General features: G+C 32.6%; 3 protein-coding genes across 3 annotated transcripts in view; 1 reads left to right on the top strand and 2 right to left on the bottom strand.

Annotated features, from left to right (window-relative positions):
* The window catches only part of LOC131850556 (serine/threonine-protein kinase BRSK1), a 33,253-nt gene extending 28,916 nt beyond the window's left edge, over nt 1-4,337 (bottom strand). The window contains exon 1 of the mRNA XM_059200839.1: nt 4,247-4,337. Coding sequence (XP_059056822.1) covers nt 4,247-4,337 — 91 coding nt within the window. The remainder of the gene's footprint in view (nt 1-4,246) is intronic.
* Nucleotides 4,338-10,444: 6,107 nt separating this feature from the next.
* On the top strand, nt 10,445-12,180 carry LOC131850888 (DNA-directed RNA polymerase III subunit RPC7-like). Its single transcript, XM_059201275.1, has 3 exons — nt 10,445-10,520; nt 11,139-11,367; nt 11,974-12,180. The coding sequence occupies exons 2-3, from the start codon at nt 11,143-11,145 to the stop codon at nt 12,067-12,069; spliced, it is 321 nt and encodes a 106-aa protein (XP_059057258.1). The 5' UTR covers nt 10,445-10,520; nt 11,139-11,142; the 3' UTR covers nt 12,070-12,180.
* A 1,853-nt stretch (nt 12,181-14,033) lies between these two features.
* LOC131850833 (zinc finger protein 600-like) lies at nt 14,034-15,382 on the bottom strand. The gene has a single exon (XM_059201201.1). It carries the CDS (start codon nt 15,118-15,120, stop codon nt 14,137-14,139), a length of 984 nt encoding a protein of 327 aa, XP_059057184.1. The 5' UTR covers nt 15,121-15,382; the 3' UTR covers nt 14,034-14,136.
* Nucleotides 15,383-15,472: the final 90 nt, after the last annotated feature.

The following is a 15,472-nucleotide window of genomic DNA, read 5'->3' as shown; positions in this document are numbered from 1 at the left end:
TTGGCAACTGTTTATTTGTCCCAATTTATGGGCATGCAAATTTTGTGACAGTTTTATAATTAAAACTGAACGGCTGAACTGATCTATCGAAAATAATAATAGTATGTAACCTATTATTATTATTATATATAGTATTATTATAGTGTATTATGGATTATCTGATATGTTTATGTTTCAATAGTTTAACAATTAAACAAAAAATAAATAGGCTTTAGTTTTACAAAATTAAAATTTGATTTTCGAACTTAATATTTTTGATAAGCCTGAGTCGCTTTCGATATTTACTTTCAATATCTATAAAGAATGACCGCCGTTTTGACTATATATTTATCTCACCACTATTAAAGAATTTAAACAGCCAAGTAATATATTATGTAGAAAGTGGTTTTAACAGCTCAGAATGAATACAAACAATGTTAGTCGACACAACTGCACCGTACAAGTTTACAGCCTTTAGTTTCAGTACTTTCAGTGGCTGGAACTCGTGGTGTTACACTAACATTTGTTATGTGTTCTAACAATATGTTAAGTATACTTATCAGGTAAGTTTTATTTGTCAAGACTGTATGTTTAATTTAAGAAACTTTCTTTATACTGTTTTTGTACTACGATGATGGCGAACAAGCATACGGCTCATCTGATGTTAAACGGTTACAGTAGCTTATGGATGCCTGAGACAACAGGGATGTCACGTGCGCGTTGCCAACTCTTCAGAAACTTTAATGTACCCTTCTTAAAACCCCATGCAGTCCCGGGAGAAAACCTCGGCAGGTAGTTCATTCCACAATCTAAGTGCTGAGAAAGGTCCTCTGAGACCATTTAGGTTCCAGCGTGTGGGGATGAATTCCTTGTTGATGGCCAGTAGCGCGATCAATTATTTCGGAGTTTTTTGTGCATTTTATAAGGAATCGTTATTATCTATTCATATCCTACCTATAGATACTCATTTTGATGATTCTTTTTCTACTCAAACGGATCGATTACATATTAATATTTTTGTAAATTAATTAAATTAAATCATTAAAAATTTGGACTTTTAGGTACAACATTCTTCTGTCCCTGCTGATGATAGGATCTGAATCAGCTCCCGTGATGGAACATTCCGCTGCCATAATATCTGTACCACCGGGAGTATCTCTAATACCCCTGGACAAGGATTTCACTACCTTTGAACACTCTGTTAATATAAGTACGTTTTTGTTATCACTTTATATGTATATATAATATTATAAATGCGAAAGTTTGTAAATATAGATGTTTGTTACTCTTTCACGCAAAAACTACTGAGCGGATTCTGATGAAATTTTACAGTAATGTAGCTTATGCATCAGAATAACATATAGGCTATATTTTTTATTTATATTTAACGCGGGTTAAACCGCGCGCAGAGCTAGTTCACAATAATTAAAATTGGAGTGTCTGTTTGTAATATTGAAAGAACCATTTTTTACTACATGCATATAAATATAAATATGAATATAATACACCAAAATAACATTTTTTACAATTTTTTTCTGTCTGTCTGCTTATCTCTGAAATGGCTGGACCGATTTTGACGAATTTATTTCCTCGCGTGAATAAAATTGTTTCCATAAAGCGAGGAATTGAACCAGCCACTTCCGGATGAAAGGCGGTGTGCTAAACCGCTACGTACTTGATGTCATTCGTTTACAGACTAACATTACAACATTGCCATATGCCATTAAAATTAAAAAAAAATTGATGATCATAGCAATCGAACATAAAACTTTCACCTTATTTGAAGTTTGCTTTTTATTTATGTTTCAGATCCCTTCCTAACTAATTCGCTGCTACAAGCCTTAGCACAAGAATCTGAACAGAAGAGACGTGTGCAGAGGTACAGAAATCTTATACAGGACTAATTAAACATAAAAAAACAATGCAATTAAATATTGTAATTAATAACCATAATGACTGTAGTTTTATTACGATTAATATAAAAATCTGTAGGCAAATTTTATTAAGGAAACCTATACAAATAAATAAAATTTAAAAGTCTGTTCGTCAATGCAAATAAAGGTGCATGCACACAAAAAAAATTGAATATTTTTGTTTGTCCAATTTTGATCTTGCTAATCTCCGAAACGGCTTGACCCATTTTGACGGGACTTTTACTCCCAAATATCTCAGGCTTATAAGGAATAATTTAAGTTTATTTTAGAAATTTGATTTATTTTAATATAACAAATAGTTGCATTCCACCTGGACGACGTGTTAGGTAACAGCTAGTTTAAAATAAAAGGAAAGAAAATAACAATGACGTCGAAATATTGAAACGGTATAAGAAGACATTAAGATATCGAACAAACAGTGATTTATCTTCGCAGCAAATACCCTTAACACTTCCGTAGATCAAGTAAAGGTGCTTCTGAAACTTTGACATTTATCATGGATTTAACTTTCGGTGAACACCATGTATCACGTAGTACGAAGATCTTTGTACATATATCAACCTCGCTAGTATAGGGATTTGGAGGGAAAGGGATTGTTAGTACTGTCAACTAATTACTCTATCCCAAACAATGTTAGTCAAGTTGACCTCCACGTGGTTCCTCCTGGATTAAACTTTCGGTGGACACCATGTATCACGTAGTGCGATAATCTTAGTACATTATATCAACTTCGCTAGTATAGTGATTTGGTGGAAAAGGGTTTATTAATAATGTGAACTAATTACTCTATCGCTAACAATGTCAATCAGTTTGACCTCCACGTGGTTCCCCCTGGATTAAACTTCCGGTGAACACCATGTATCACGTAGTACGAAGATCTTTGTACATATATCCACCTCGCTAGTATAGTGATTTGGTGGGAAAGGGATTATTAATAATGTGAACTTAATTACTCTATCGCTAACAATGTCAATCAGTTTGACCTCCACGTGCTTCCCCCTGGATTAAACTTTCGGTGAACACCACGTATCACGTAGTACGAAGATCTTTGTACATATGTATATTAACCTTGCTAATATAGTGGTCGGGGGAAACGGATTGTTAGGAATATGAACCAAATACTCCATCGCTAACAATGTCAGTCAGGTTGAACTCCACGTGGTTCCCTCTGGGTTTCTAGGAGGAACCACGTGGAGGTTAACCTCGTCATTAACAATGGGGGTAAATTCCTGGTGAACTTGTCACGACGGTTAACTATTACAAAATGCCAAGAAATACACGCACACAGACGCAAATAACCGTGTAGCTCAATCGGTGTGGATTTAGTATGAACCATTTTGACCTGACTTCATGTTCATCTTATCATCCTCCACTGGTGCCCAGCCAGCGTAAATCGTTAGCGCAGTCGGGTGCACCGGTCCATTATCATTAATAAAAATATAGTAGTTTAGAGTTTTATAACAGATAAGTTTTATAAAGCACTAGCTACCCAGCCCGGCTTCGATCGATGTATATGTATTATATATATATAAACCTTCCCCTTGAATCACTCAATCTATTGCTAAAAACCGCATTAAAATCCGTTGCGTAGTTTAAAAGATCTAAGCGAACAGACAACGGAAGCCACTTTTTTTATACTAGGTGAAGAAGCTGCTTCTCGGTTTAGACCGAGGAAGACTTTGCACTAAGTCGTTTAAATTGTAATGGTTAATAGCAGCCTCTGTCAGGAGATTATATCTGGGTAATGAAAAAATGTCGTTTTACAGTATACACACTATTAGCTCTTCCCTCGACATCGTCCACGTATAAGCAATAATCTAAACCAAAAAAAGTTTCATTGTTCTAGCTTCAAAAACGACGATTTTCCAGTTAAAAAATAATTGCTCGGTAAAGCTGTAAAGGGCAGCTGCGGCTAACAGCATAAAAGTAGTCCGAAAAAAATAGTAATTTCCTTGCAGTTAATTAAGAGATGCAATTTGGTTGATTTAAAGGTGTCAGTTTTTTCTACTTTATGGAATAAAACAGCTTTCAATAAGGGGGCCTTTAACTCACACAATAAAAAACTGAGATCTACCATAGAGGCCCATAACCTCTAAATATATATTGCAGATTATTAGAGGTGAACGTATAAAATTATATCCACTAAAAATCCAACATATACTCAACTCCCCTGCATTCCCTTGATTGTTAGTAAATAAACACTACTCGTAATAAAGTCACAAAATAATCACCTAATAAATCGAACCTGTAACCCCAAACACTCGAAGTAACGAGGACCCTTTACGCCCCTAGATTCGAGGGCGGGTGTGCCCTTAGTTATAAATTTTTATTACCTGTCTGTCCCTTTCCAAGAGTCTTCTCCAATCTGAAGGGGCCAACATACTGGTAGGCCTCTGTGGCCGTCGAAGTGCCCCCACTTTCCATCTTCTTCACGGTATCCGGTCAGAAATAGAACGGGTCATATCTCGGTCAGAAATAAGCTTGGTCGGAAACACTCTCGGTCATGTGACTGTGTGTGCATCGCGCGCTCTCATCTTTGTCTATTAATGTTTGAAATTCGAATATCTTTCCTCGACATTAGAAATTCGGACGGTCATGCCGCTAATTAGTTGGTTTTTATGTATAGTTCACTAAAATTATTATTTCTTAATTTTCTATGTAAGTTCTACAAACGCAAATTGTGCAAGTTATATCAATTTAATGCCTCTTATACTTAATTTTCTTATGTTTGTACAAAAGAAAATTACTGAATTGTTTACTAATTGAATTAACTAAGTTCGAACATATCTTTTTGATTAATATCATTTCTTTCGACTTTAAAAATGAAAGTCGCAATTCGACTGGAACATTTTATGTATATACCGATTTTTATGCTTATTTGGTTTCGTTGAAAATGGATTTACATTTCAAAACTCTAAATAATTAAGTTATGTAAAAAATAATAATTTATAAATTTACTTCAAAAACTATAAGAATAAATAATTTGACTTCCGAAGTTCAATAATTATTTATATTAATTAAGTTGGTTAGTTGTGTCTTATTTTTAGTAGCTGTTAGTATACCGAAAATGTTATTGAATATGTTTGCTGGGAATTCTTTGTAAATTAACTTATTAAATAATGATATATTATGTAAGTATTATATAATTTAATTTTATATGTATAGGATCAAACGTATCTTTTATTTTCTTCTATATACAAGATTTATTCCTTTCTACAAACTTTTACTCGTCTCACAGAACACAAATCAAATTACTACCTACTAAAGAAGAAACGCCGTAAAATTGGAGTATAGCCAAGTGCTTTCTATAACAAATCGAGAATACCGCAACACTGATATAAATCTCTATTGTAAAGTATGTAGGCACCTATATTTCATGTTAAAGTAAAGTAAACATTAGACAGATGACACAGTTAGCAATTATTATATATTAAGTATAATATAATTATTGGTAACTATACATTCATGTATAGATGTTATCTATACATATAAATAAATATTTGTAATATTGTAATAACCGTTTTTTACTACATGCATACGAATATACGTTACATACACCAAAATTACATTTTTTACAATTTTTGTCTGTCTGTCTGACTGTTTGTTCCGGCTAATCTCTGAAATGGCTGGACCGATTTTGACGGCAGGTAGTTGATCTAATTATAACAGGGAGTAATTTTCAGACAAGTATTGAAAATAACATATTATTTATACATACATAGTTGAAATAATTCCGAAGGTTTCGAGGTTTGACATGACAGTTGTAAAGCATTGAAGTGAAATGAAAAACGAGATAAAGCGAGTCACAGAATGGAAACTGGGTTGGTTTATTAGGTCAGTTTTACAGCCTCATAAACTACTCAATAGTGCTGAGTAATGAATAAATTTAATTGTAGTAAAAATCGACAAAGTGCGTCTTATTTTTGTAGGTATTTCTTCATATTGCAGCGTGTAATGATATTACACCGCCATCTAGTATCAAACTAAGCAGAACTTATTTTGTACTAGACAGCTTTATTAGCTTAGTGTATAGAAATATTGGGATGCTTTTTTTTTGTAAATATATAGATACATCGAAAATACCGAGAGCGATACAATCGAAGCGAGGAATCGAACCCGCGACCATCGAAAGTAAACCTCTAGACTACCGAGGCGGCCGTAACGTTTGTCTGTTTATATTTATATTTATCACAGAACAATTAACACAGTTTTTTAGAGTTGGCATCGTCCTTTTGTGTGCTGAACGAAAATTGAATCTATGTAACAAAGTATGATTCTGAAAGAGAGAAGTTTTAAGAGTATAGGTATGCAGATAAAATCTTCAACATTAAACTATGCATAAAATTACGATATTGAATACAATAATAAGGCTAATAAACCGTGTTGAAAAAAAAAATGGTTACAGATATAAAATTTATTTTTCTTTTTTTGAATAATATTTATGTGACTGGAATAACCAACAAATTGATAGCACGAAATGTCTTGTTCACGAGTATGTATTAATCTCTTGCAAATACTATGGTAAGCTTAATCTACCATCAATTCGATATGTAGCTTGACATTAAAAAATGTTCACAATTAGAACATTTGTATGTATGAAGTTAATACGCCTGAACATGAATGTAACATTTTAAGAAAAAGAGCGTTTTGGCAAACGTCCAGACAGTTTTACAAGGGTAGGTATAAATGATATTTTTTATATAATCTATGGTATTTTACACACATACATTATAATATATAAGAAAAAAATTTAAATAAATATACCTATAAACTCGTCAAATCATTAAGACATATATTTACGTGCGTTTAGCATACTGCCTTACTTCCGATGGTCTCGGGTTCGATTCCACGCATAGTGCAATTATCTACCCATACAAACAGTATTATTTATTAGTATGGTACAAACAGTATTAGTCTGGTTGTTTACTATGAATATTATATATGTATTTACAAAAAATAACTAAGTATTTATAGTAGTTAGATATAAATCAGGAAGTTGTATTATAGTACCCGTAACACAAACTCTACCTAGCTTGGTACTAGATGGCGCTGTGTGGATTATTCAAGATTATTGTTATTATTATCATCGTCAATGGTAATTGAAAAACAATTTGTATTTAAATGGGTAATTACGAGGGCATTACACCTACCTCAGGAATGGTAACGAATAAGGTAACCCACGGGCGTCAAATACATGGCGAGCGTGGTGCTATTTATTCATGTACATATATAGGTGACAGTTACCACTTACTATCAATCGCAAAGGTGGGCCATCAACTTGTTTACTATTCCAGTTACAGAAAATAAAAAAAGTAAATGAATTAAAAATTATTCTAGAAAATTCAAATCTGATACTACAGGTCATTGACCCCCATATTATCGCATGTAAGTAAGTATAAACTGACTGTTTAGATGCAAAATTAGTCAAAATGATTTTTTTATTGTAGCCATTTTGAATTGTTAGATTTATACGTAACAATTAGAATATATAAATTAAAAAAAAATACTGAAATAAAAACAAATTACGTAACGACTTTGTAAATAAAAATCTAGTCAAATATAATGACTAAATGTAATAATTGTTGTCATTATAGTAATAATTTTATGGGTATAAAATGTATCGCATAGAAATATACCGACGAATTAAGAAAAAAACAAAGATATAAATAACGCAACAGCGCCCATCCTAAATCTCTCTCCCACTATTTTATTTCAACAGAGTTATAGAATTTTCATCAATATCTAAGTATTCTCTGTAACAATTTGATGAAAACTCTTTTGTTACTTTAAAAAAGTAATAAATAATAGACAGCGAAAGGTAAATAACATGGCGACCGCATGTTCCAATTAACATTTTAATTTACTTAGGTATTCGTATTTATTTTTAAATTAAATTATTAAAATAATTTAATTGGTTTCAAAATGGAACGTTGATAAAATATGAAGATTATATTTTTTTTAAATATTATTATAGATAGACTGTGACGAAGGCCTAGGTGTCATTAAGAACTAACATCACAGTATATCTTGTAACATAGCCCTAATAGTGCCAGTAAATACGCTTTTTTAGAATAAGCAAGTGATCACTAACATTTATTTTTAGATAAGCTTCCTACGTTTTTTTCTTATCCTATCTTATTAAATTTACAATATTTATTACCAGCTAAGTTTTAAGAGGCATTAAATCGATCGTTTCATTTAATAAATAAACACATTTTCATTCAAATGACATGTTAAGTTACCGCAACAAAATAGCGCACTTAATAAATTATTTAAGCATTACACTAATAATAACACAATTCCGCATACAAAGTTAAATCTTCATGTCAGTGGAAAATCAATATGTGCTGTTCCAACATTTCGTGTGTTTTCACTCACAATTAACACAAGATTAAGTATATCACACCACTTGATTGTAAAAGATGCATTACTGTATTATTATTTTTTTATGTAAAAAAAATATAAAAGATGTTACATAATATTCTATGTGGATTTTTAATGTTTTCTAAGTGGGACGAGTACGCGCGCGATTCGGTTACATTCGTGAAACTCCGGGTGGTTTCACGAGGGGGTGAAACGAGTGAGTCATTGGCTCTTTGCTTAGGGGTGGCTTTGTGTTCCATTTCACTCACTGTCGCTGTTAAATGACAAGTAAATTTTATAATTTATAAAAAGAAATGAACTATTTAAAAATAATTATACTATCATGTTACCAAATAATTATTTATTTTTTAATGGTACAGTGATACATTTTTTTATTATTAATAAAATAGCGTATACAAGTATCAACGTAGAGATGCGGTTTGACAATAGATGGCGTTAAATTGCAAATACTTAGTAGATACGAGTTTTTCTGAACCAGAGAATTGAATTCCCTTCAAATTCTCTGTCCAAAAACAAATAGCTAAAGAGTAACTTGACTTTATTGTAGTCAGAATTGCATAGTTTTTTATGTGGTACATTATCAACGATTCTGGCTGAATTCCTAGAAGCTGGCTGTTTTTTAATGAAGCTGGTAATTTAATGTTTAGCATTAGGACCGAATATATTATTTTCGAAAAATACTAAAAATAGTACTCTGCAAAGTCTATTTAACTTTGCCGATCTTAACTTAAAACTTGTCTCAAACTGGTTGATACCATCACACGTTTAAACCTTTGATTATATTTCTAACTCTCTGTTGATGGAAACATCGATAACAAATCAAACTAATCCGAGATTTAGCGGTAGGGTCGTCTCGTGCCATGTTAGATATCGAGCGACATTATTATTCTTTGTTATACGCAACGGATTTTAATGCAGTTTTCAGCAGTAGTTAGAGTGAGTCAAGAGGAAGGTTTATATACATACATGTACAGAACAAGCCGAGAAATGCTAGACATACATTTTAATGCATCCGGGCTCGCTAGTTTCTAATGTAGAAAATTCTCGTGTCATAGTGTTAGTTGCTATACTCCTCCTAAACGGCTTGACCGATTTTGATGTAAATTTTATAGACATGCATATTCGATAAGTCTGAGAATAAGTTATCTATATTTTATATCCGTAAGTGATAAGATTGGGCAAACCTAATTCTTCTTTATTTTTGAATAGATTCTATCTATTTTATTTTTTTATGCATTCCTATGTTTTCACACATCAACCACCAACCTCTATGTTTTTATGGCGATATTACTACTTTAATTTAGGTATACGGCAAAAGAACGTTTGCTTGTTCGGTTAGTGTCTAATAATAAACTTAATTGATAATTAAGTACTTGTGTGATATGTGTACATACAAAGTAAACAATTCAGTAAGGAATCATTAAACTTGAAATTCACCACATTAACATATCAAAACTTTAATGCGTTTGTTCTTATGATAATGAGTTGAATATTTTGCATATTTTTATAAATGTTTTATTAATTATTGCGATCTATTGACATTAGGGGTGGTAAACATTTTATTATTTCATGGCTATCAATCGCAAGACATATTTAAATGAATTATTGTTAACGATAAACGTTGTAAACCATTTGAAGGAGTTCAAGAAAAGTTGATATTTATTATTAATTTATGTATATACAAAATGTATAAAATAAAACAGGAAAAGAAAACATCAATCCATGCATGTGTTTGCGATGTAGGTATAGCCTGGTAGTAGTATGACATCGTCATAGCCATATTTACGAGTAGTATGTTATACCATAAACATCGTAAATATGGCTCCTAAAGATCTAAGGCGCGGATGTTCTCAGATTAAAAGCAAATGCTGGCGCTTAAATCAAAAAGATAATGTCAGGTTAGTTAACCCATCATGGCGAATTCACCTGGATTTAAACACGTTGCGCAGTTTTCAAGGTAGATTACTAGGACTAGGGTCATCAATCGCTCCACTCCTCATTTACACATGAACAATAATTTAAAATATGTAATTTACTTATTTCCTGATGAGCGAAAGATGCAAGCAATAATAGAGAACCTAGACGAAACTGTTGCGAACCACTGTCTTTTAAGGGCAATGATTAAAAAAGAAATATGCGTTCTTGTACGGTCCCATTGTCTGTGGTCATTCTGGTTTTTAAATTACATGAAATTACACGAATCAAACAGCTTACAATAACTTGGTAAGTTCCTAATTATATTCCTTTTTTTTTACAAGGAACATTTCTTGTGGTTGAATTACAAATTACAATATGGCTTTAATATTTACTTACTATATTTCCAGTAATATTATCATAATTTGATTTTAATAAAGACAACGGTACCTACTATCAGTATTAAAGAGAATATTAGATAGAACTAATTTGATATTCGTATATTTATATAAAATATTTTTTAGGTTTAGAGGTAGGTAGACCAGGACACCGTCCAGGGTGATATATTTACTATCTGTTACCAGCGACTTTATCTGCACTTTTAAGATAAAGAATGGCCTATGTTCGTTCACTCTCTACAATTTATCTTCATATTTCATTAAGATATGTTTAGCTGTTTAGTTGTGAAAAGGTCACAAACAAATCGTAAAATATAGGTACATACTATAGATTTAGGAAGAATCTACTAAACAGGTTTTAAAGAATCGATTACCAATAGAAACCCACGTTATTTGTGAGTGTTATAGGCTACATCACACTACGACAAAAAGAGTGGAGCTGCAATAAAAAATGTTGCAAAACGAGAGAAAATATAACGCAGAGGAATTTGCGTCCGCTAGTTAATAAATAAATAATTATTGTTTCCAGAAAGATGTCAATACTAAGAGACTACGTCTACACTCAAGTACCTAAAGAAAGGTATGAGTTGTTGAAAGCTCGTTACCTTTCATTCCTGGATGCCATGGACGATGTCACCAAGGAACCGGTCAGGGTGTTCGATCCACTACCTGAATCGTACACGAAACAGATTGACTTGATTAGAGAACTGAGTCAGGAGTTACAGGAGAAGAAAGAAGAAGAGATAAGGAAAGCGGCGGTAATTATTTAACTTTCTGATGTAACAATTGGTTATCGTCTCATTGTTTTAATGGATAAGTATGGGAATTTACTTGCCATGGGGATTAGTAGTAGCTTATTGGACGTAGATATTTTGATCATCAGGTCGACCTCCAAACCTTGAAACTATTACAGTTATAACCTTGTGAATTTGTCACAATAAGCTACCCGACCTGACTTCATGAGTCTTCATGCTCATCATTAGACTATTTTACACTAGTTCCATACAGATCATCGATTTAATTTTTTGTGGACTTCATGGACTAGCTTTCACCACCGCACTTATTTTTTTATATCAGCTTGATTAGAAATCAAACGCAAAAGATCTTCAGTTCAAATCAGCTGACTTTCCCGTATTGGAAACACCGGTAACAAACCAATTTAATCCTAAAAACTGTAATAGGCTAGCGTCTTACCAGTTGAATTCAAATATACCTAAATACAGTTACAGTTATTTATCGAAATGTGGGCAAGGCAAGTGTTGCCTTCATAATGACGTCGCCTTTTTTATTGCTTCTAACTTGAAACCCTATATTGGCTTATATTCGTTAAAGAGTATATATACTTATATTGTCTTATTCTACAGCAAGCGCGAGAGGCAGAAGAACAAGAGAAGGAAAAGGCTAAAACAGAAGAAATCAACGAAGAAGAGACTAAAGAAGAGGAGCAGTCGGAAAAATGAATACATTAATTAATTTAGGAAATTATTTAAAACAATAAAAAATCTAAATTCTCTTTTTATAATGTAAATTCTCTTTTTTAATGGAAATTATTTAAAACAATAAAAAAAATTAATTCTCTTTTTTTAATTTACATAAATATCTGTTCTCTTAAAAAAATATTACCCTATTAAACTTCCCTTTCTCGTTCTGTGGAATCCAATAACAATAGGGTAACTACAGTTTTGTAATTTGAAATACAGTGGCAAAACAGTCCAGTATGGATTTGTAGGAGAAGGAACACCTTGGGGGTTTTAACCGGCATACGGCAATACCGGTTCACCCCTCCCGGGCGGGCCATGAGGATATTTTCCAAGTTAAAAAAAAGTGGGTTTATTGTTTCATAAATAAACGCTTATTAACAAAACAGACCCAACATGGATAGAAGTAAGTTATATATTTTTTAGGAACTAACTACCATGTACCTACCTATATAACTTGACTACTGTTTTGTAGTCAAGTCGTGCAAGGTACACCAAGCTAGTCAGAATGCTCATGAAACTTTCACCTGAGTGAAAATCTGAAAATAAATTTAGAAAAAATTAATTTCAACATGTGACGGAGTTGAATTTAAAAATTCTTTTAACACTTTGTTTTTTTTTCAACACATTCAGTGTGCATCTTTGATTTTAAAATAAATGATTGATTACTATCAATAACCTTCTATTTGGTATGTATAGCTATGTCTAACTATTACCATATTATCTGTGGTATTACCTAGTCAAAACCTAGTTTTGACTTGTAACTTTGTATAATCTCAGATGTGAGTATTTTTGGATGCTAATAGAATGATGCACCCGCCTGCTCTTACAATTTACGGCGGTGCACCAGTTGAGGATGATAAGATGAACATGAGGTCAGGTCAATTAGCCCATCGTGAACATTCATAAGTAACTTATCACGATGGTTCCCAGGGGGACCTGCGTTGAGGTCAACCAAACTTGGTACATTGGGTTTATTAGTACACATTACTGATACTGATACTGATACTGTCCCCTTCCTCCCTGTAAGTAAATATTACCACAATAAAGGATATATAATATTACACAGTATTAATGATTCAAAAGAAAAATCGCAGTTCTGTGTAATTGCTATACATTTTCAGCAGGCGTTTTTTATTCCACGAAAAAGTAGTAACATTAAAGGTCGCCAAAATGAATATAATGACTAACAAGATAAAACCGCATGCAAAATCTTTGAATTCGATTGAATTTTATTACATATATATTTATTTAAACTTTAATGAACAAATACAAAAACAAATGTACATATGACGAATTTAACAACAAAGGGCGTTCTCTACCATTCTATTATATACTATAAGGTTTAAATACCTAGCCCTTAAATAACTTTCGTCATAATTCATATATATATCTAATTTATCAATCATACATATTATTTGACACATATACGATATATAAATATATACACGTACACATACTTAGATACTTATAACAATTTGGAAATAGATATATTAATTCACGATACCGTTATAGGAAATGTGATAGTCAGGGGTATTATCAATTGTGGACCTATAATATGTCGCTAGAACCCTACTGTCGCTCAAATTAATCTTTCGGCTTTTTATCGGTATTTCCTTTACCGGAATCAGTAGGTCTTACTGACCTGACTGAATTGCAGTTTATACTCTATTAAAAAATTTATAAAGGGTAATTTTGTATGTATGGACAGATTCTCCTGATGATTATAATAAATTATTGCATATCACTCAAGTTTATGAACTATTGCTATGGTTTCTATACAAATCATAATTGTACTCAAAAATATAATGAGCCAAGCTTTATTTAAGTTCCTAACTAAAGATTTACTATCAATTTTTATTGGCATGTGCTTTGTTCTCCATAAAAAAATATTCAGTGCATAATGGTGGGGGTAAAACTATTACATAAAAATGAAACTGAAAAAGTTATTGAAAAATAATATTTGTATAATTACAAATAAATGGTTAGCATAAAAAAGTATATTATTTAGTAATACATATAAGTATTGTATGTCTTAATTATTATAAGCTAAGAGTTGTCTGTCATGACCTCTTCTTCTTCATCTTCGGGTTCTGCTAAATCCGGGTGGCAGACTCGTATGTGAAGATTCAAGTTGATTTTTACAATAAAACTCTTACCACAAGTTGAACACTTGTGTGGTCGTTTCACATCATCCTCCACTGTGAGGGGGTGAGCTCTTGTGATATGAGTCCTTAATAACGATGAATGCATCGTTCTGTCACATTGTGTACATTTCACATGACAGTCTATGGGCTGCCCTTCATGTGTCTGTCTGTGTTTCTCCATTGTGATTTTCGATACAAATTGCTTATGACAGTAATCACATTTGAAATTTTTTACTTTTGTGTGCTTCTTCATGTGTATTTTAAGGCAATTTTTCGTAGGAAACATTTCATCACATTTGGAACATTTAAATTTCTTAATATCATTATGTAGCTGCATATGAAGTTTGAGATACGCCTGACCTGTGAAACTTTTATTACATATCTCACAGTTTATTGTGCTCGTTGACGAATGAGTCTGCATATGACTTTTCAAAAATTGTGCTGCAACAAAACTCCTGTCACACACTTCACAAATGAATTTCTTTGACGCAGACCCCTCATGTTTACTGCGATGTATATCCAAGTGATACTGAGAGTTCACTTTCACGTCGCACTGGTCACATTTAAATTTGCGCCGCTTTTTCGGTCCCTCTTTAGAGACTGTTGGTTCTGGCTCTAGAATCGGCGCATCCTTGTCGTTGCCATGAAATTTTTTATGTAATATTAAAAATTCCATACCTTCAAATGTTAAATCACAAACATCACAGCGGTACCTGGTTTCGTTTTGTTGCTGTTTCATGTCGTATGTTACATTCTCAGGTCCATTGTAAGATTCACCCATTTTCTCTCTTTTTACTAACCGACCATCATTTTTATCGCCGCCAGCCGGTTCCATCATACTCTTCATCCAATGATCTTGAATGCCAACGCCAGATTTCGTCTCCATTTGGTTTCGACGCTAGGCGGACGCTATTCAGACATGGTAATATTGATCCAAAAAACAACGACGCACCGATAAATTCATTTAAATCTTTTCGTTTTGCGATATTAGATGCTAACCATGGATTGTTGATGAGTTTCGTTATGATATTTTTCAAGTTTAATACGCTGCGAAACAAAAGCAAGCCTTGTTACAGTACCATAAATTCCAAAAGAGAAGCGAAGCGCAATCGTTTTTTTGTGGCGGTTAATGACAGGAGCTACTTTTTTAATTGTTGACATATTGACAGTTACCAGTACAGAAAAAGCAGTCAAAATATTATTATTTTTGATATTAAGTTTGGATTAAATCAATTCAT

Source organism: Achroia grisella, unplaced genomic scaffold, assembly GCF_030625045.1.
Source record: "Achroia grisella isolate CSIRO2021 unplaced genomic scaffold, CSIRO_AGI_Agris_v1 utg114, whole genome shotgun sequence".
Classification (NCBI taxonomy): Eukaryota; Metazoa; Arthropoda; class Insecta; order Lepidoptera; family Pyralidae; genus Achroia; species Achroia grisella.
Note: the sequence above shows the minus strand (reverse complement) of the source record. Positions and strands in the feature narration are given on the sequence as shown.